The following is a 23,629-nucleotide window of genomic DNA, read 5'->3' on the forward strand; positions in this document are numbered from 1 at the left end:
TGACAATTTCAATTAAACTTTTTTTTTTTTTTTTCAGTGTAAAAAAAATTCAGTGTTGAAATTAATTTTAAAACAATTTAGTGTATGAAAATGTATTGTGTAAAAAAAAATTCTGTTAAAAATATTCAGTGTCGAAAAATTGTCTGCTTCAAAAAAGCAAGACTCACTGCTGGTAAATTAAGACTGAAGCAATCGATCCCGTCTCAGAACCAGCCAATGAGGTGTCAAGTTTGAGGTCACGTGACACGGGTCTCGCAAAAGAGCGTAAAAAAGGCAGTTACCTGGTCAACCTGGGCATAATACAACATCATTAACACTTCAATGTGGCCTGCTGGATGTTTTCAAACGATAGAAATGATTATAATTTTTTTACACTGAATTATTCAGCACTGAATTTTTATACACTGAATTTTTTGGTACCACTGTTATTTCTTACGTTAAATTCAGTTTTTACTGTAAAATGTATTTATGGTCGTTGTTTTTACAGTACATTACTTTAAATGGGAAAAATGTTACCATTGTTCTTTTTACGGTGAAATTCTGGCAGCTTTTACTCTAAAATCTGCGGTTGTTATTTTATTTTACCGCCTACAGTCGTTTTTACAGTGCACTACTGTAAATAGAAAAACGGTACCACTGTTATTTTGACGGTGAAATTCTGGCTACTGAGCTGCAAGTTTATTACCGTAAAATCTACAAATGTTGTTTTTACAGTGGATTTTTGTAAATAGAAAAATCGTACCACTGTTATATTTACGGTAAAATTCTGACCAGTTTTTTACTGTAAAATATATTTTTTACGGTCTTTGTATCTACAGTACAATACTATAAATTGAAAAACGGCACCATTTGTATTTTTATGGTATAATTGTGGGGACTGAGCTGCCAGTTTAATACCGTAAAATGTAACATTTTTGTTTCTACAGTGCATTATTGTAAATGGAAAAATTATACCACAGTTAAGCTTAATTTTTGACGAATGAGCGGTCAGTTTTTTACCTTTAAATCTGCAGCCGCTTTTACAGTGCATTATTGTCAATGGAAAAACGGTACGACTGTTGCTAGTTTTTTACTGAAAAATATATTTATGGTCATTGCTTTTACAGTACATTGCTTCAAATTGAAAAACAGTACCATTGTTATTTTGATGGTACAATTCTGGCCAATGAGCTGCCAGTTTTTTGCCGCCAAATCAACAATTTTTGTTTTTGCAGTACATTACTGTAAATTGAAAAACGGTACCACTGTTTATTTTTCCGTAAAATTTCGGCGGCAGAGCTGCCAGTTTTTACTGTAAAATCTACTGACGTTTTTTTTTTTTTTTTTTTACAGTTGGTAAGCATATTCGCTGAAGAAAATTCCAATGATCAACTAACGGCTGCCATGTTTTTAGCCCACTGATCGTTGTGGTCATTTTAAGATGTGTAGTGAAGCCGGCTTTTTTTGGTGTTTGTTTTACAAAGTGTGCGTTTAAAAAGTAAACAAGCGCAGGAGAAGATAGCTTCTTCTCAGGTTTGGTACGTGTCAGCAGGCTCTCCGGACACATATGACATCATGAAAAAGTCATGTTTGCATCAATTTGAAGTGAATGTGCATTTCTAGTTTTGAATGAAATCTTTATTATTCCATAGATTTCACGGCTTTGGGTGTGACGAATATGAGTTGGAGGTGTTCGTTAGCTCTAATGCTGACTCAGCAGAGCTCCCTGACCTCCCGGACATAGGGTCTCAGTCTGAGGTCAACAATCCGTGTGGGGAATCTTTTAACAAGATGACGACCGAGCAGATGGATCCCGGAAATAAGAACAAGGGTATGACTCAAGCCTGCAACAAATCAGTCAGCTGAAAAATATGATTTAAAAAAAGTATAAACTTGTTTGTCTTTTTGCAAGATCTGCTGCTGCTAGAAGAGATGATGGTGGCAGATTTCCTGCCACATTTCAAACGACATTTGCCCGCCTTGAAAAGCAAACTGTCCCGGCTGAGGACTCTCCCAGTTGCAGACCCCCTGCTGAGTCTGCCCGGAGACGCCATGACCGAGGAAACAATACTCAGGTGCAACATTTCATGCATTTATTTTGGCTCCGGTGATGCAATGACGACTATAATTACATGGCGGGTGTGAAAGTATATCACGATTATGTTGATGCCACAGTCATGCGAAATGTTTCAAATACATGAGCGTGTTGGCGTCGTAATGAATTGGCTTCTTGCCTGAGCGTGCGTTTTTATCACAGCCCTAAAATACCTAAACTACAGAAAGGTTTAATGTAAAAACTTTTGTGACTTAAGTAATGATTTAGAGTGCATGAATGAGAGGAATAGGAAAATGTAATGCAAAGAGGACACGCGCAAGCAGGGAGTGGTTTTTATGCGTGCAGATTTTCTTATATATGTGTATATATATATATATATATATATATATATATATATATATATATATATATATATATATATATATATATATATATATATATATATATATATATATATATATATATATTTATATATATATATATATATATATATACACACATGCATATATAATATGTTAGTGTTGTCCCGATACCAATATTTTGGTACCGATACCAAAATTATTTCGATACTTTTCTAAATAAAGGGGACCACAAAAAATTGCATTATCGTCTTTATTTTAACAAAAAATCTTAGGGTACATTAAACATGTTTCTTATCGCAATTTTGTCCTTAAATAAAATAGTGAACATACAAGACAACTTGTCGTTTATTAAAGTAAGCAAACAAAGGCTCCTAATTTAGTCTACTGACATATGCAGTAACATATTGTGTCATTTTCCAGTCTATTATTTTGTCAACATTATGAGGAACAAGTGGTAGAAAATTAATTATCAATCTACTTGTTCATTAACTCTTAATATCTGCTTACTTTCTCTTTTAACATGTTCTATCTACACTTTTGTTAAAAGGTAATAATAATTTCTTCTTCTGTTGTTTGATACTTGACATTAGTTTTGGATGATACCACAAATTTGGGTATCAATCCGATACCAAGTAGTTACAGGATCATACATTGGTCATATTCAAAGTCCTCATGTGTCCAGGGATATATTTACTGAGTTTATAAACATAATATGAATTTTTAAAAAACGAAAGAAGATGTTGTGATGTCAAAAAATAACGACGTAATCATAGTAGTATCGACTCGATACACTCCTGTACTTGGTATCATTACAGTGGATGTCAGGTGTAGATCCACCCATGGCGTTTGTTTACATTGTGACGCCGGTGAGCTACGGTGTGTAGTGAAGCATGTTTAGCTATTCCTCGTCCTGCAGGGATGATACTTGTAAGAAACTTACTTTATTTGTCGCCATGGTGACAAGGATTAGTCATTTAGAAGTAGCTAAAACACTGCCCATTGCGGATGGGCGTTAGCCGCTAACTAGCTAGCCATGTCTTAAAGCACCTCTTCCTGAGGGCGTTCCAGTGTTATAACTTCACCTTTATCTTTAGTTTTTAAACATGCCTCATGCTACAAAAACAATGAAGGCACACAGCTTCAGTCCGGAGTATACTAGATCATACTTGCCAACCTTGAGACCTCTGAATTCGGGAGATGGGGGGGTTTGGTGGTAGTGGGGGGTGTATATTGTAGCGTCCCGGAAGAGTTAGTGCTGCAAGGGGTTCTGGGTATTTGTTCTGTTGTGTTTATGTTGTGTAACGGTGCGGATGTTCTCCCGAAATGTGTGTGTCATTCTTGTTTGGTGTGGGTTCACAGTGTAGCGCATATTTGTAACAGTGTTAAAGTTGTTTATACGTCTACCCTCAGTGTGACCTGTATGGCTGTTGACCAAGTATGCATGGATTCACTTGTGTGTGTGTAAAAGCCGCATATATTATGTGACTGGGCCGGCACGCTGTTTGTATGGAGGAAAAGCGGACGTGACGACAGGTTGTAGAGGACGCTAAAGGCAGTGCCTTTAAGGCCCGCCCCCAATAATGTTGTCTGGGTGGAAATCGGGAGAAATTCGGGAGAATGGTTGCCCCGGGAGATTTTCGGGAGGGGCACTGAAATTCGTGAGTCTCCCGGGATTTCCGATATAACATTTTAAAACATTTATCGGCATCTCATATATATATGTATATATATATATATATATATATATATATATATATATATATATATATATATATATATATATATATATATATATATATATATATATATATATATATATATATATATTTAATACACACTACCGTTCAAAAGTTTGGGGTCACATTGAAATGTCCTTATTTTTGAAGGAAAAGCACTGTACTTTTCAATGAAGATAACTTTAAACTAGTCTTAACTTTAAAGAAATACACTCTATACATTGCTAATGTGGTAAATGACTATTCCAGCTGCAAATGTCTGGTTTTTGGTGCAATATCTACATAGGCGTATAGAGGCCCATTTCCAGCAACTATCACTCCAGTGTTCTAATGGTACAATGTGTTTGCTCATTGGCTCAGAAGGCTAATTGATGATTAGAAAACCCTTGTGCAATCATGTTCACACATCTGAAAACAGTTTAGCTCGTTACAGAAGCTACAAAACTGACCTTCCTTTGAGCAGATTGAGTTTCTGGAGCATCACATTTGTGGGGTCAATTAAACGCTCAAAATGGCCAGAAAAAGAGAACTTTCATCTGAAACTCGACAGTCTATTCTTGTTCTTAGAAATGAAGGCTATTCCACAAAATTGTTTGGGTATATATATATATATAAACATCCGTTCTCATCACATTTAAAAAACTTGCCGTGGTACGAAGACCGCTCCTTCAGTCTCTTCAATACGAGCAAGCACAAATTGGCTGCTGGCAGGACACAAAATGAATGAATTGTCGTACACAGAGACATAGTTGGCACATCGTAAACCGGAAAGTTTGCCAATAGAGGGGTTAGTAAATCAAGGTTCTACCGTATCTGAGCTCATAAAAGTTCCCGGATATTATTTGAGAAAAGATGCTGTTTCTCTTCCCCAATGACAACCTTTCAGGCACTGCGTCGCATATGAGAGACCGTCTGACGTTAAGCATGGCCGCCCTCACCTACCGCCAAACATCACCGAGACCATTTTCAAAGAGTCCTTAACGAAGGAGGAGGTAGTTAAATAAACTCATTTCAAGTACTTTTGTCTGGCTTTTGACATGTTTTATTCCCTGCTGCAGTTTTTGTTATTACCCGAGCTCCTGGACAGCGCAAAGATTCCCAAGCACCGTCTCAGCAGCTTCTCAAGCCTTTGCTGTGACCTCAACGTCGTTGCCGAACACCTGGATGAACAACTTCCTGTCATGGAGGTGCCTTCTAAAGGTAACACAGGTTTTTGTCTTTTAGATTTAATTTGCAAGCAAATTGTGTGCATTGTCTGGCCTTCAGATGACTTGGCGTCCGTGGAAATGTCCCCCTTTTCTTTACCGGTGTGGGGCGCGAAAGAAGACTGGCTGAAGGACACGGACGCTGCAGGTACGACTTGTAAGGACACACAACGTTGTCTCTGCAACACAAACTGTCGAGAATAACTCAGATCAACTCCTGGGATGGCGTTAGCTCCATGTAGCTTCAATGGTCTAACACAGGGGTGTCCAAACTTTTGCAACTGAGGGCCGGACACTGAAAAATCAAAGCATCCCGGGCCGTTTTGAATTGTTATTTTTCCCAAAACCAATACAATATACAGATTTTTTTAACCTTTAGGACTCCCATAAAAATGTTAAAAATAAGTTAAAAAAAATTTTCTTTTTCTTAACGCTTAAATATCTAGATAAACTTCAGATGTATCTGCCGATATAAAGTAAACATTTTCTATTTTCTATTTGTTTTGTTGTTGTTTTTTATGCCTTTTTTGTCTAAGAAAACTCTGTTTTTTTATGACCAAAGCACAAAAAATGCAACATTTCCCCCCCAAAAATGTTCTAAGTGGACTCAGTGTTTCCCATAAACTGCCAACATACCTGGTGGTGGGGGCGTGGCCATGGGCATGGTCACTATGACATCATCGAGTAATTTGCATAATTTACTACAATGATATTATTTTCTCTAAAAAGGCTCAAAAAATGTATACTTACTAATTAATAATAACAGTTTTGTTTTAAACGTCCATCCATCCATCCATTTTACAATATAATTACAACACTTTATGTACATATTTATATACAGATTTGAACAATAAGTTATTCACTGAAATATATTTATTAATTGTGGTTCTTACAAAAAATATATCTTATAAAATATAAAAGCTAAAATGTCTCTTAAAACTCTGCCCCTTTAATTAGTGCATACTAAATAATTTAACTTTAGCCTACTACAATCATATTATTTACCAGCAACATAAAGTGAAACAGAGGCACAGGTGTCCTGCCACAGTCAGTAACAAATAAACAGAAAACAGTAGTGGTCAAATACAAATAAGGCAACAAGAGAAGTATCCTACACTTCTCTTTTGTAAAGTAAATCTGAACAGCCTATATGGGCATCTACATCAACTATATGATTTGCCTGAGAAGCTGGACAGGACAAAAAAAAAATTATAATAATAATTTTTTTTAATTTTTTAATTTTTTTTTTATTTGTGGCGGACGTAATTCTTTCGTGGCGGGCCGCCACAAATAAGTGAATGTGTGGGAAACCCTGGGACTATTTGATGTGAAGTAATTGGAGCCTTAAATAGGTAATTGATTCATGATTTAAAAAAAAATAAAAATGCATTAGCATTTTTTTAGCAATGGCAGTCTAAAAATATATTCCACTACAATTCTATAGGGATCCAAAAGGGTGCAACTCATAAAAATGTAAAAAATAAGCTATACTTTTATATTTTTTATTATTCTACTTTCAATGCTTGAATCTCTAGATTAACTTCAGATCTATCCGTTGATGATCCATCCATCCATTTTCTACCGGTTGTCCCTTTCTGGGTTGCGGGGGGTGCTGGAGCCTATCTCAGCTGCATTCGGCCGGAAGGCGGGGTACACCCTGGACAAGTCGCCACCTCATCGCAGGGCCAACACAGATAGACAGACAACATTCAAACCCCGGCCGAGTCATACCAAAGACTATAAAAATGGGACCCATTACCTCCCAGTGTCATAGCTTGGACAATGGGTTGTTTGTTTTCCCGAGATGCAAGTAAAGCTGGATCGGACATGGCGTGAGGGTAAAGACATCTTTATTTTAACACTAACTAAAGGAATAAACAAAAAGCGCGCACAAGGGCGGAAGTACAAACTTGGCTAATGAAAACAAATCTAGCACAAAGGCAAAAACTATGAACATGAAACTAAAATCACTGACTGTGGCATTAATAACAAAAACTTACTTGACAGAGCAGGAATCTATGGCATGGAACACGTGATCAATGGCGTAACAGGGGTAGTATGGATAATGTCACCCGGACGATCAACAGAAATAGACAGGCTTAAATAACAGTGACATGATTAGTGACAGGTGCGCGAGTGCAAAACGTGAGACAGGTGCGTGACATGAGGACAGGTGAAAACTAATGGGTTGTCATTGAAACAAAACAAACAAGAGTGCACAAAGGGTCCAAAAACCAAACCGAACATAACCAAAATAAAACATGATCACACGGACATGACACCCTGCTTGACACTCAGCATCAAGGGTTGGAATTGGGGGTTAAATCAACAAAAATTATTCCCATTCACATTCACACACTAGGGCCAATTACTTGCAGAGTGTATATTGTATATATTACATATTGTTATGTAGGTGTCTGTTACTACATTATATATATATACTTGCAGTGTGTATATTGTACATATTGATGATAAGTTTTTATTTTTATTTTGATGCTCTTTTTGTCATAGAAAATTTTGTTTTTTATGGCAAACACAAAAAATAAAGCAATCTTTTCCCCAGCCATCCATTTTCTACCGCTTGTCCAGGTAATTGAAGCCTTAAATATGTCAATTCTTAGCAACAATGATTTCCATTTACGGTATTGTTATATTTTGAGCAATGACAGTTTTCCAGAACCAAAAAGTCTGCATGGCAGCTTTGCGTTATTAAGGTCAAATGCAACTTTATCTCATTACATTTCACCTGTATGCTCTTTTGTGGGGGGGTAATAGTATTTTTATAATGTGCCGTTAAAAAAATGAGCTGCTTGCTGCAAATGGCCCCTGGGCTGCACTTTGGGAACCTCTGCTCTAACACAATCTAATCTTGGAGCCATTGGAAATATGGATGATCTGTTCATGGGGCAAACTAAATATATCACAAACAGTAGTGGAATTTCTTCAACATGTCACACATCAGTAATATATTACAGCTCATGGGGGTGATACAAATAAATAATGAGGTTGACACCCACACAGCATGTGATGATACACCTCCTTCTCTGAGGCCAACACCCACATTTCTTTCTTACAGTAAGTACATGTAGTAAGTAAATGGGCCTTGTTATGCAAAAGGGATTTCTTAGTGTTTAGTTCAGTTTAGTCTGTGTGCCGATACGACTTTTTCACTTCTGATACGATATTTGAAGCTTTATTTTGGACCGATACTGATATTTAGCCAATATCAGCAAGAATCATAGATACTTTTATTATTTTGCTGTGTGGAATGTTAGAAAATGTTTGATCATGTGAAATTTGTAGGGGTGTGAATCTTTGGGCACCAATTGATCCGCTTCGATTACTGGGGTGATGATTTGATTCAGACTTGATTCAACATAATTCTGTATTTGAACCAATTATCGCAATGTATTTTTTGGTATAATAATTATAATTGACATTTTTAAAAACAAGGTAAATGTTAGAAAAGCTCCTTTCAGTTGCATAAAGATTTTTAAAAAATATATAGATTTTTGAAAATTATCAATCGATTTACAATTGGGATGAATAAGAATTGCGGTTTGGTTGTGAATCAATTTTTTGTGCACCCCTAGAAATGAGTCAAACAGAAAACCATTTAATAACTTACCTCTCTGGAATGGACTTATGCTGTCTTTAATTGAAGGGTAGTGGTAATTTCTTTTATGGCGTCATAATAATCAATTGAATTAGCTCATGACACAGTAAGTTGAATATGCGGACACGTTTGATACTGGGTACTTTCTAATATGCTTCTGCCTTGGAGACTTTGTATGTGTAAGTCATATGCAACTATTATTACTTGATACTTGTTTATATTAGCAAATGTGCAATATTGTTAAATTAGAGACCCTTTTTACATATGCCTAGCTTGTGTGCTTAGCTGTTGTGTAGCTGCTAGCTCCTAGTAGCCTATAGCCTACCATGTTTACCTTTTAATAAATTACTTGACTAACATAGAAGAACATACCAACATTGTGTGTTTATTGGAGGACATTTACATGTTAGCTGGCTGTCCAGCTTTGCACAATTAAACATGCTGAAGGACTGCTTGTATCAGAGATGTTGATGCAAACCGATATTATCTGATATCAATATAAGCTCGGGACACCCCTTTTTCTAACAGTAATATGTGTCCATAGAGACTGTTTTTTGAGCTCCAAGCGTGAGAAAAATAATCTCCTCCACTTGTGAGAGAAAAGATGTTCAACGTCATGCGTAACCCAACTTTGTTCGATTTTTAAAAAATATTTATTCCTCTCCTCCTGAATTGGCGTTTACCTTGCAGGACGCGTGGTTCTTCCGACGGATTTGGAGCTGGACGTGACCCTGTCTCCGCCTCCTGCCTCTGACAGCCGCCAGTCTCACGTGTTACTACGGACGTGTGACCTAGAGAGGGAGGCTTTGTCTCCGCCGGGCGGACTGTGAGTGAGGATGTAACTTTGAAAACAACAAATAGGCTATTATTTTGACTCGGGGGCCAAGTTTAGATAAAAAAAAATGTGTCCGGGGGCCAGTATATCTATTTTTAGGAACACTAATACAAAACCTCACAATAATGTCTGATTGGGAAATCTAAAAACGTTATTAAAGTTAAAGTTAAAGTACCAATGATTGTCGAAATTATTCTCTGCATTTGACCCATCGCCCTTGATTACCCCCTGGGAGGTGAGGGGAGCAGTGAGCAGCAGCGGTGGCCGCGCCCAGGAATCTATGACAGACCGCCTTGAAAATCGGAATGGAATTTTTAATTTTTTTACTGAATGAGACACCCAGAATGTACGTGAAAATAAAGAATGTGGCATTTACAATATTAACTATGAAGGATAAAACACTGAATATTGACAACATATGAACGTCACACCCCATATTTTACAATCAAGCGAAACGCCACAAAAATGCAACAAACACAGCGAAATAGGAACGTGAAGGCTAAAAAAAAACAAAAACACCTACAATCTGATATATCACTAAACTTTAGAACTTTGTTGTAAAAATCTCCTTTTGCGCTTGTCCCTGACACCCGCATTTCAGGCCGGCCGCTCTGGAAACACTGTGGAAACGCTCCCCACCCACACTGCTTGGTACCTCGTCTGAGCTGCTGTGACTTAGAGTACCATAGTAACTCATTAGATTACCATAGTAACTAATTAGATGACCATAGTAACTAGTATATCATGCAAAAGCGCAGATTCCAACTATTGAAATGCTTTCTATAGTGCGAGACTTGCGGTAATTTGAAAACATCACTGCACATCATAATGGCAGCTACAGTTTCCATCTTAAAGATCTAAAAAAATTATGTGGGAATGTCCGGCAGGCCCTTAATTTGCCCAGGTCTGAACTACAGGAATGATGCAAACTACAGTCCAAGCACAATAAGCATGTTCATTAGTGCTCTGATGGCCTCAATCTACAGTGAAGGCATCTCTTGTATAATTAGATTGTTGAAGATGTCTGAGTATGCTTTTTGTGATTTTGATGATGTTTTTATGGTCACCCAGTTGTTTGGTGTCAGCCGCAGCTCAGCAGCAGATGGAGATGACGCTTTGGAAGGCGGAGAAGCATCCCGACTATGTGTTGAGCTTCCTGTTTACAGGTAGAAACGTGTTCTCTCTGTTGCATTGAGGTCGACCACGATCTACTGCTTGGGTATGACCGGTATTAATGATAAATTGCACTAAAACTCCCCACGGTTAGAATTATTCTTCTTGTAAAACTGTGAGTGATAACTGCAGTTCTATAAACTCACGGACGAGCGATAAAGCTCATTTCCTGGAGAAGAATGCTAGCTAGCTGGAATCTACCACCGCTAATTGATGGCTGGCAACTTGCACGCTAATTACAAACCTAAATGCTAACATGAATATAAAGCACAGTAACGTCTTTCCCCATTACAGCTAGTGCCACTAAATGTAGCTAGTAGCTGTCACTGCTAATCCCTAGCTAGCAGCTAGCGCTGTAATTGCTAGCTAGCCATTACTGACGCTAGCTGTTGTTTATGTATTTATTTTATTTTCATAGAACTTGCCTAAAAGATTTCAGTATGTGTATAAGTAGTTTTTGAGCACATGATCTAACAATACCGTGATAATACTAATAACCATGATATGAGAGTGTCCTATTTATTAAACACACACAAATTAATCTGCAGTAGACATGCTAAACTGTCAAACAAGCATTCATATTTTGTAACTACTTATTTATTTGATATATTACCTAATGTTATGGGCTATGGAGCAGTATAGAGTATCTAAGTCAAACCCACCCAATAAATATGTTTACATATATTAGCCGCACCGGACTATAAGCCACAGATATACTGTATATCGTCACAAAAGATATTTGTAAATGTTTATTTACATACCTTAATTGTTTTTAAAAGTTGCCTGTAACACGGCAGTAAAAGGGCGGATCGAACAAAACAGAAGTCATCGTCATGGACCCACAAGCTGGAGAAGCTAGCTGTCCAATCAGATAAACAGACTCAATACCTCCACGGTGACGTTTTGGGGAATTTACGTAACTGAAACACTACAAAAAGAATGCCATTGTAAGTTAATAATACTAACACAGACACTTGTAAACATGTTAGCATATTCGCCAATGCTAAGGACAAGCACGTACAAATATCCATGAAAACACTCCTACGGACATCACACATGAAACGGTTTAGTAGGTACCCTATTTTTCGGAGTATAAGTCGCTCCGGAGTATAAGTCGCACGGGCCGAAAATGCATAATAAAGAAGGAAAAAAACATACATAAGTCGCATTTTTTGGGGAAATTTATTTGATAAAACCCAACACCAAGAATAGACATTTGAAAGGCAATTTAAAATAAATAAAGAATAGTGAACAACAGGCTGAATAAGTGTACGTTATATGAGGCATAAATAACCAACTGAGAACGTGCCTGGTATGTTAACGTAACATATTATGGTAAGAGTCATTCAAATAACTATAACATATAGAACATGCTATACGTTTACCAAACAATCTGTCACTCCTAATCGCTAAATCCCATGAAATCTTATACGTCTAGTCTCTTACGTGAATGAGCTAAATAATATTATTCAATATTTTACGGTAATGTGTTAATAATTTCACACATAAGTCGCTCCTGAGTATAAGTCGCACCCCCGGCCAAACTATGAAAAAAACTGCGACTTATAGTCCGAAAAATACGGTATGAATTGTTTTAGTTCTATTGTAAAACTTACAAATGTTGCTTGTAGTGATGAATGAAGAATACTTTTGAGCAGAAACACGATGGACGAATACTTCCGGTTCAAGGAACAAAACAGCATTACATTTTCAACCCACAGCACCTGCAGTCAACAAACTCGTCCAAAAGATGGCGTTATAGCACAAACAATTACACGCCTTTTCAATGTCTCTGTCTGTGTTCTATACACTGTGAAAACTATTTGTTGAACACAAAACATTATGGTCGTTAGCGAAGAAAAATCCAGTTTATAATCTGCAGGGTCCAAAGCGTGGGAAAAAATGTAGCGGTTATAGTCCGGAAATTACGGTAGTATGACAACTCTGCTTTGACAGTGTAATGGTACACACTGCTGCCTTTTGTGCATATGGCCCGGGACCCTAAAACCCAGCACCAAGCCTGGATAAATGGGGGCGTAAAACCTGAACCACATCAAACATAATAGACTGTCACGACGTGGACTATGGTGGGGTTTGTTTTCCCGAGATGCATAAGAACTGGACCGGACATGGCGTGAAGGTAAAGACATGATTTTAATTCTAACAAAAAAGAGTGAACAAAAAGCGCGCACAAGGCGGAGATACAAACTTGGCTATGCAAACAAAACTAGCACAAAGGCAGAAACTATGAACATGAAACTAAAAAGTCTTACTGTGGCATGGCATGAAGCATGAACTATGGTATCAGCAGGAAGCAAAGGATAGCATGGGTGTCAGAAGTAATGTCGCCAGACAGACTAACTGAAAAGAACAGGCGTAAATAATAGTTGACAGGTGCATGAGTCCGAACGTCAAAACAGGTGCAACTAATGGGTTGTCATGGAAACAAAAACAAACAGGAGTGCACGTACAGGAACTAAAAAGAGTCCAAAAACCAAACAGAACCTAGCCAAACAAAACGTGATCAAAAGACATGACATAGACTTATTGGAAAATTCCAAAGAAAAATAACCTATTTAATAATGATCTGATGCAAGCCATACTTCATTTACTTTTTTTAAAGCGCAAACCGGCGTACTTTGGACATCACCTGCGCTCCACTAATAGCTTTGTATTGTTCTGACAGAACCTGAGCTACAAGAAGCCGCTGTTGACTTCCAGCCTCTGAGCGAAGCATGGATGCTAATAACGTTGGAGAGTTTTGCTCCAGAGCTGGAGACCAGAGTGTTATTTGGCAGCTGGAGGGAGTCTCCGGAGAGGCTGAGTGCTGATCTTCCTTCTTTTCATGACAACAGCCACATGTTGGAGGATTTCAGTAATGTGTCTCTAGAACCTGATGAGACAAGTGAGCCCAGCCATTTGTATTTCTCAGGCGATCACAAATCTGCGCTGATGATACGAACTCTTCTCTAACTGCAGACATCATCTGGTCAGTAGCGGTGAGCACCACTCTGCTACAGCCTCACCTGGAGGAGTCCCAAAATGCTGCTTTCCCTTCAAAAGCAGAAACAGACTTTTCCGGTGACAGAAAATGTCTAAAACTCACTCCCAACATAAAGGAAATCCAACCTGGCAAAGTTGATAGAACGGCTGACAAGAGTGGATATGTACCAGCTCCTTGTTTGAAGAACGTCAGCCAATCAAAACAGAGTGCGCAGAAAGTCGCCTTCGGGGTGAAGGAAGAAGACCAGAGAGGCGTCATGGCTGCCGGGCGTCCGGCGCATCAGCAAGTTGACCCGCTGACCACCTTCATGATGCTGAGGTCACAGCCGGTGTCTCCCGTCCCAGCAGCAGGTAACATTAAAGCTGGCTTCATCTTGTGGTCAGACAAAGAAGAGCATTGTCATTTTAAAATGTCATCTGTGGTTCATCAGCACCAGCGCAGCAGGACAAAGCAACAGAGTCAGAGGAGCAGCAGCAGCCTCCTCCTGAGGACACACGTACACTGGCAGAGAGGACGCTGAGCGCCGCTGCGGCATCAGGACACGCCACTAGAGGGCAGAATAATGCTGATGCTGCGATACCTCCAACCGACGCTCTGCGCTTCACCCATGATGGCAGCAGAGTGGTGGAGGTCCAGGCCACAGGTACGACTCTCACTCCGCCTTCACTGTCGCAACATGAATGCACCCGAAAGCAAACTCATGGTAGGGGCCTTGTCAGCTTTACAAAATGAAATCTATGAATCCTATCAAAACGTATACACCCCCTTCTGGTATGTCCAAAATAAACAATAATAAATATCACTTGTTTCGATACAATTTTAAATAAAATATCCATCCATCCATTTTCTACCGCTTGTCCCTTTTGGGGTCGCGGGGGGTGCTGGAGCCTATCTCAGCTGCATTCGGGCGGAAGGCAGGGTACACCCTGGACAAGTTGCCACCTCATCGCAGTAAATACAATACACAATTTATCCATCCATCCATTTTCTACCGCTTATTCCCTTCGGGGTCGCGGGGGGCGCTGGAGCCTATCTCAGCTACAATCGGGCGGAAGGCAGGGTACACCCTGGACAAGTTGCCACCTCATCGCAGTAAATAAAATATACAATTTATAATTTGTTCAATTTAAGCTTGAAATAAAAAATGAGAATAAGGTAAGTGCTGTATTAAATTTGGGTTGAGTTGAGTTTGAGTTTATTTGGAACATGCATGCATGCAACATGATACCATACTTGCCAACCTTGAGACCTCCAATATCGGGAGGTGGAGGGGGGGGCGCCTTGGTCGGGGGTGGGGGGGGCGTGGTTGGGGCGGGGGGCGTGGTTAAGAGGAGAGTATATTTACAGCTAGAATTCACCAACTCAAGTATTTCATATATATATATATATATAAATACTCGACTTTCAGTGAATTCTAGCTATATATATATATATATATATATATATATATATATATATATATATATATTTTTTTTTTATTTTATTATATATATAAATAAAAGAAATACTTGAATTTTAGTGTTAATTTATTTACACATATACACACACACACACACACACACACACACAACACTCATCTACTCATTGTTGTACTTGAAAGTACAATGCTTTGTTAAGGGTTGAATTGTCCATCCTCTTTCTATTCTCTGTCACTATTTTTCTAACCATGCTGAACACCCTCTCCGATGATGCATTGCTGTGTGGCACGCACAAAAGTGCTTTCATCAAATGCACGAGTTGTGGAATCTTCCATCTCTCCCTAGCATGGCCCAAAACCGGTCAATCCTTGCTTCCTGGGGAAGATCTTCCCTGGCAAGCAATTGGTACTCCAGTACTTGTACCCGGAGGCTGGTCAGGTCCAATCGCAGCTGCGGCAGACTTTTTTTGGGGGGGGGCGTGGCCTCCAGCTCCGGCTGAATACCGGGAGTTTGTCGGGAGAAAATCTCTGTCGGGAGGTTGTCGGGAGAGGCGCTGAATATCGGGATTCCCCCGCTAAAAACGGGAGGGTTGGCAAGTATGCATGATACATCGCAATTTCCCAGTTTCACTATTCAACGTGTAAGAAAAGGAGTAGGAAGAAGCAGCGTTTATTTAATCCTACCCCTTTTCCTTTACATAGCAATTGCTAAAACATTTGTTCACTTCCTGTTCTCAATGTTTTCACAATATAAGTAATAAAAATAAAATTAAATCAGTAATAATGAGTGAAGTAAGTTATATTTCATACACTGAGATAAATAAGATTATCTAGAAAATGGATGAATGGATGAAATAAATTCAGAATGTTTATCATGGTTCTTTTTCTTTGTAATTTGTAAACACTTTAAGTTTGAAGAGTTTCTTGAATAGGATCATATTAGTACATTGTTTGATTTATTTGCTTAATCCATTCCATCATTTAATTCCACATACTGATATACTGATGGTCTTAAAGGCCTACTGAAAGCCACTACTACCGACCACGCAGTCTGATAGTTTATACATCAATGATGAAATCTTAACATTGCAACACATGCCAATACGGCCGGGTTAACTTATAAAGTGCAATTTTAAATTTCCCGCTAAACTTCCGGTTGAAAACGTCTATGTATGATGACGTATGCGCCTGACGTCAATCGTTAGAACGGAAGTATTTGGACGTCATTGAATCCAATACAAAAAGCTCTGTTTTTATCTCCAAGTATTCCACAGTATTCTGGACATCTGTGTTGGTGAATCTTTTGCAATTTGTTTAATGAACAATGAAGACTACAAAGAAGAAAGTTGTAGGTGGGATCGGTGTATTAGCGGCTGGCTGCAGCAGCACAACCAGGAGGACTTTGAGGTGGATAGCAGACGCGCTATCCGACGCTAGCCGCCGACCGCATCGGTGATCGGGTGAAGTCCTTCGTCGCACCGTCGATGGTTGGAACGCAGGTGAGCACGGGTGTTGATGAGCAGATGAGGGCTGGCTGGCGTAGGTGGATAGCTAATGTTTTTAGCATAGCTCTGTGAGGTCCCGTTGCTAAGTTAGCTTCAATGGCGTCGTTAGCAACAGCATTGTTAACCTTCGCCAGGCTGGAATGCATTAACCGTGTAGTTACATGTCCATGGTTTAATAGTATTGTTGATTTTCTGTCTATCCTTCCAGTCAGGGGCTTATTTCTTTTGTTTCTATATGCAGTTAAGCCCGATGCTATCACGTTAGCTCCGTAGCTAAAGTGTTTCGCCGATGTATTGTCGTGGAGATAAAAGTCACTGTGAATGTCCATTTCGCGTTCTCGACTCTCATTTTCAAGAGGATATAGTATCCGAGGTGGTTTAAAATACAAATCCGTGATCCACAATAGAAAAAGGAGAGAGTGTGGAATCCAATGAGCCAGCTTGTACCTACGTTACGGTCAGAGCGAAAAAAGATGCTCTAGTCCTTCACTCTCACGTTCCTCATCCACGAATCTTTCATCCTCGCTCAGATTAATGGGGTAATCGTCGCTTTCTCTGTCCGAATCGCTCTCGCTGCATTGAAAACAATGGGGAAATGTGAGGAGCCCTTCAACCTGTGACGTCACGCTACTTCCGGTACAGGCAAGGCTTTTTTTTATCAGCGACCAAAAGTTGCGAACTTTATCGTCGATGTTCTCTACTAAATCCTTTCAGCAAAAATATGGCAATATCGCGAAATGATCAAGTATGACACATAGAATGGATCTGCTATCCCCGTTTAAATAAAAAAAAAAATCATTTCAGTAGGCCTTTAAGTGTTGTACGTGTGAACAAATGTTTTAAATTACATTTTTCTCTAAGATTATATTTCTCCTCTTTTGTTGAGAAGAATTGTTGTATATTCTTGGTTAGCAGGTTATAGTTTGCTTTGTGCATAATTTTAGCTGTTTGCAAATGTCGTGGAATTTCAGTATTTTCGATTCAATGAATAAATGGTTTGAATGTTCTCTACATCCAACATGATGTATTATTCTAACTGGTCTTTTTTGTAACACCGTTAATGAATGAAGTGTACTTTTGTAGTTATTTCCCCATATTTCTACACAATAACTCAGATATGGCAACACTAACGAGCAGTATAGAACATGGAGTTAAAAAAAAAAATTTTTTGTTAAAGTTAGGGATTGTTAACCTTTTTGACCTTGAGGGGCCAACTTTTCCACTACAGAGAGACCCAGGGCCCACTCAAATATTATCTCCAAAAAATGGTGTCCTTCTTGAATGTTCACAAAAAGTAAATAGCTTGGTAATCAGTGATACAGAAATGTCCACACACACAAAGACCGATGTAGCTACAACAGAGTTTAATTAAAGAATGTGTTTTGCAGACAGTCAGTATCAGGCCTACCGTGAGCTGCTGGCCTTCGCTCAGCCTCGTCTGACCTCTGCCAGGGAGTTGGGCCTCAACCTGCCCGCCTGGAAGGACTTTGAGCGCCTGGCTCCGGACCAGACGCGCTATGTGCTGCGACAGCAGGAGTTGGCTCTGTGCAGGAGGACGCAAGCGGAGAGCGGGGAGCTGGTCAGAGGTACACACAAACACACAACTTGAAAGCATCCGTAGAATCACAACCCGCTGTTGCGTGCAGATCAGGAGCAGCTGTTCCGTCTTGTGGCTCTGGTCCACATGCTGGTCATGGCCAAAGAGCTGGTGTTCAAATGTGACCTGAGCGCCGCTGCGGGTCAGTGATGACGTCAGTGACATGGCTTCACCACGTTCACACTAAAAAAAGTTGTTTTTTTGCTCTAAAGAGTACCTGAGCAAGGCAGTCGAGACGAGCGCTGACCCGAGTCTGGCTCAGCTGCTGAGGAGGCTGCAGATCATCCTTTACCTCAGCAGAAGGAACGGCGAGGCCAACTTGAAACTGCTGGAGCTGCAGCAGCTGATGTCGGTGCAGCTGCACAACGGCGGCGACACGCAAAAAGACAAAGTGAGTGTACTGCTCGTGCAGTCACAACACGACCCGTCTTGACGCTTGTCCTCGTTCCGCAGATTCTTGTCATCATATCACTTCATTGTGAAGACAGCACATCTGCAATCATGCAACACCTGAGCCAACTGACTGGTCCGTATCTGCTTCTTTTTCCATAACGTGTTCACTTCTTTAAGGTAGCACTTTTTAAAAGGTGCTCAGAGCGTCTTGAAAGTGTGTTAGCCTCACAGCGCTTTTAGTAGGCTGTACTGGGAACACGCCGTTTAGTGGGTCTGTAGCTTTAATGCTAAATTTGTCCTCAAAATTCTACACCGGGCGTTGCCCAAACTTCTTGACTTAGGGGCCGCATTGGGCTAAAAAAATTTGGATGTAAAATAACTATATATACACATACCGAGTCATACCAAAGACTATAAAAATTGGACCCATTACCTCCCTGCTTGGCACTCAAGGGTTGGAATTGGGGGTTAAATCACCAAAAATTATTCCCGGGCGCGGCCACCGCTGCTGCCCACTGCTCCCTTCACCTCCCAGGGGGTGATCAAGGGTGATGGGTCAAATGCAGAGAATAATTTTGCCACACCTCGTGTGTGTGTGTGACAATCATTGGTACTTTAACTTTAATACATATATACATATATATATATATATATATATATATATATATATATATATATATATATATATATATATATATATATATATATATATATATATATATATATTTTTTTTTTACATATTATGTTAATATAATGGATATATAATTAATTAATGTAATTATATTATATTAATATAATAGATATATAATTATTAATTAATATCATTTGGATATTATATTAGATTATATATATATATATATATATTATATATTACCGTATTTTCCGGACTATAAGGCGCACTTAAAATACTTTTTTTCCCCCTCAAAACTCGACAGTGCGCCTTATAACCCGGTGCGCCTAATGTAAGGAATACGTTTGGTTGGGCTTACCCACCTCGAAGCAATTTTATTTGGTACATGGTGTAATGATATGTGTGACCAGTGGATGGCAGTCAAACATAAGAGATAAGTAAAGGCTTCCCCGTTTGATGTGCTTCAACATAGGAGTATTATTATGGTGTGTGTGTATAAGGTAAGACATATTATCTGGTGTTTTGTTTCGCAATATTATGCAAAAGAAAATGTTCTTAACTTCTGGTACCTGCTGATCTGTATTTGGGATCTGCATGGATCCTGAAAAATTGCGCGCATCCACCTTTGTAGTCCGTGCTGACACCATAGTCGATATGCTTCTTCTTTTTCTCTATCTTCTTGTTATGGGACATTCATCCTCCGCTGTTGCCATTTCTGATATAAAGTAGTGTAAAGTTCTTACTTATATCTGTCAGTAAACTCGCCATGAAAGCACTAAAACATACCGGTGTAGTGAGTTTACATTATTCACCTAAGGAACTATAGTTATTACAGTTCCGGTCGGACGGTTTTTCACGGGACACATTTCCGGTGTTGTTGTTTCCGGATGAGGAGATGCTGCTCCGTTATTGATTAAAGTAAAGTTTGAATGTCATTAAAACAGTTAGCTCCATCTTTTGACACTTCTTGCACTTCCGTCCTTGCACGCTACACCGCTACAACAAAGATGACGGGGAGAAGACGCTGCCGAAGGTGAGCTACGTAAATAAGACCGCCCACAAATGAAGCTACTGCCAGAAAGCGGCTTGGAGATGATCTGTAAAACATCATCTATGCAACATTTTGACCAAAGAACCACCATTACATGTTATGTAGACCACAAGGAAGTGTTTTCAATTTGGAATTTCTTTTTTTTAATATGACTTAAATATGAAAAAAGATAAAAAATAGACCATTCTTTGCCAGTGTGCCTTATAATCCGGTGCGCCCTATGGTCCGGAAAATACGGTATATTATATTAGAGTATGTGAAAGTTCGACTCAATGTTTATCAATCAATCAAAGTTTACTTATATAGCCCTAAATCACGAGTGTCTCAAAGGGCTGCACAAGCCACAACGACATCCTCGGTTTAGACTTCTACATTGTTTACTTACATGACGACCTCCTTAAAGTTTTGTAATCAATCAGAAATATCAAGCAGCTAAAATGCGCCAAACATGGATAAGTGTGGCGAGTGTTTTGCTTTTTTCCCGGCATTCTTTGTAATGGATTCGATTACGCATGCACCTCCTGGTACCCCAGCACCTCCAAAACCCTCAAATCTAAACTCCAAACATCTCAGAACAAGCTAGTCAGGTTACTTCTAGACCTCCACCACAGATCCCACCTCACTCCTACCCACTTCTCTAAAGTGGGCTGGCTCAAGGTGGAGGACAGAGTTAAACAACTTGCACTGAGCCTAGTCTATAAAATCCGCTACACCTCCCTGATACCGAAGTACATGTCAAACTACTTCCTTAACGTAAATGACCGCCATAACCACAACACCAGGGGGAGCTCCACTAACCACGTTAAACCCAGATTCCGAACTAACAAAGGTCTTAACTCATTCTCTTCCTATGCCACATCAATGTGGAATGCGCTCCCACAGGTATAAAAGAAAGGGCATCTCTATCCTCCTTCAAAACCGCAATAAAAGTTCACCTCCAGGCAGCTACAACCCTAAACTAACACCCTCCCCGGATTGCTAATAATCAAATGTAAACAATCAAATGCAGATCCTTTTTCTTATGCCTTCTGATCTCTCTCTCTCTCTCTCTCTCTCTCTCTCTCTCTCTCTCTCTCTCTCTCTCTCTCTCTCTCTCTATGTCCACTACTTGATGTCCATATCCTACCCCCCCCCCCCCACCCCCTCCACACCCCTGATTGTAAATAATGTAAATAATTCAATGTGATTATCTTGTGTGATGACTGTATTATGATGATAGTATATATGATAGTATATATCTGTATCATTCATCAATTTAAGTGGACTCCGACTTAAATAAGTTGAAAAATTTATTCGGGTGTTACCATTTAGTGGTCAATTGTACGGAATATGTACTTCACTGTGCAACCTACTAATAAAAGTCTCAATCAATCAATCAATCGATTTAAATGAGTGTAATTTAGATTTTTGGCAAGCATCTGAGGGCTGTAAGGGAAAATAAAAGATTTTAGACCAATTTCTAACTAATATTCAGTTGTGTCATATCACAGTGCGCCAAATAATTGCTGCATCGGCACACACCTGGTCATAACATCATAAAAAAGGCAATTTTATGATTGATTGATTGATTGAATTTTGCACAATAGCCTGGGGACCTTGAAAGGGCTGATGAAACTGTATTTCACCAGCCAGACCACTAGATGGAGCCACTACACTTGAATTGTTTTTTCATAACGTGTGAGAAAATTCCATAAAATTGCTGGTTGTGTGTCGCCATGAATTATTGTCTTAAATGTGTCGCCCCCTCTAGCTGTAACTGCTGTTCACCCAAGCGAGAACAAGAGCAAGCTCAATGGTGCCAGTGTCGTCAGCAGGTATGTTTTTACTCCCACTACTGGAAAATATGGAAGCATTTATTTGAATTTATCACATGTGCATTATAATGAAGGTGACTTTTTGTCCAAAGTTACATTTGAGGATGAATCTTCCTATGAGGAAATGTTGTTTACGTGTTTACATCAGCTGTAAATTGACATTAAAACATTTTTTCAATACCACAAATGTCCACAGATGTTATGGAGGGTCAAATGGGACAAAATAAAATAATAAATCTTCAAATAATTACTTAAATGTGTCGGAATTAAATACATTAATTCTGATATTAAGTGTCATGAATCCATTTAATTTAAAAGTATATTTAGGTAATTCAATGTTTATTTAATTAATTATTGATTCCATTTTTTCATTATTCACTTCACAAATTCATTTTATCTGTCAAACTCAGCTGTCAATCAGCAGCTCTGCTCGTGAAATAATTAAATAAATCATGAAATCAATAATTAATGGATTAAATAAATATTGAAATAATTGTAAAATGAAATATTAAAAAACAAATACATTTAAAATAAATGCATAGACATATATAATAACACATTTATTAGGGGTGTGGGAAAAAATCGATTCGAATTCGAATCGCGACTCTCACGTTGTGCGATTCAGAATCAATTCTCATTTTTTTTAAATCGATTTTTTAAAATATTTATTTATTTATTTATTTTTTTTAATTAATCAATCCAACAAAACAATACACAGCAATACCATAACAATGCAATCCAATTCTAAAAGCAAACCCGACCCAGCAACACTCAGAACTGCAACAAACAGAGCAATTGAGAGGAGACACAAACACGACACAGAACAAACCAAAAGTAGTGAAACAAAAATGAATATTATCAACAACAGTATCAATATTAGTTACAATTTCAACATAGCAGTGATTAAAAATCCCTCATTGACATTATCATTAGACGTTTATAAAAAAAATTAAAAAAGAACAATAGTGTCACAGTGGCTTACACTTGCATCGCATCTCATAAGCTTGACAACACACTGTGTCCAATATTTTTACAAAGATAAAATAAGTCATATTTTTGGTTCATTTATTAGTTAAAAGAAATTTACATTTTTGCAATCAGTTGATAAAACATTGTCCTTTACAATTATAAAAGCTTTTTACAAAAATCTACTACTCTGCTTGCATGTCAGCAGACTGGGGTAGATCCTGCTGAAATCCTATGTATTGAATGAATAGACAATCCTTTTGAATCGGGAAAAAATAGTTTTTGAATC

General features: G+C 38.7%; 1 protein-coding gene across 1 annotated transcript in view; it reads left to right on the top strand.

Moving 5' to 3' along the window:
- Positions 1–23,629, top strand: part of LOC133632567 (protein shortage in chiasmata 1 ortholog) — a 40,635-nt gene that overhangs the window by 3,308 nt on the left and 13,698 nt on the right. The window contains exons 5-19 of the mRNA XM_062025039.1: positions 1,632–1,810; positions 1,892–2,054; positions 5,020–5,125; positions 5,192–5,333; positions 5,400–5,486; positions 9,645–9,780; positions 10,861–10,955; positions 13,649–13,867; positions 13,942–14,316; positions 14,397–14,609; positions 18,277–18,474; positions 18,535–18,627; positions 18,698–18,876; positions 18,939–19,011; positions 22,311–22,374. Of these exons, the coding sequence (XP_061881023.1) occupies positions 1,632–1,810; positions 1,892–2,054; positions 5,020–5,125; positions 5,192–5,333; positions 5,400–5,486; positions 9,645–9,780; positions 10,861–10,955; positions 13,649–13,867; positions 13,942–14,316; positions 14,397–14,609; positions 18,277–18,474; positions 18,535–18,627; positions 18,698–18,876; positions 18,939–19,011; positions 22,311–22,374 (2,322 nt within the window). The remainder of the gene's footprint in view (positions 1–1,631; positions 1,811–1,891; positions 2,055–5,019; positions 5,126–5,191; positions 5,334–5,399; positions 5,487–9,644; positions 9,781–10,860; positions 10,956–13,648; positions 13,868–13,941; positions 14,317–14,396; positions 14,610–18,276; positions 18,475–18,534; positions 18,628–18,697; positions 18,877–18,938; positions 19,012–22,310; positions 22,375–23,629) is intronic.

This window comes from Entelurus aequoreus, linkage group LG17 (assembly GCF_033978785.1).
Source record: "Entelurus aequoreus isolate RoL-2023_Sb linkage group LG17, RoL_Eaeq_v1.1, whole genome shotgun sequence".
Lineage (NCBI taxonomy): Eukaryota > Metazoa > Chordata > Actinopteri > Syngnathiformes > Syngnathidae > Entelurus > Entelurus aequoreus.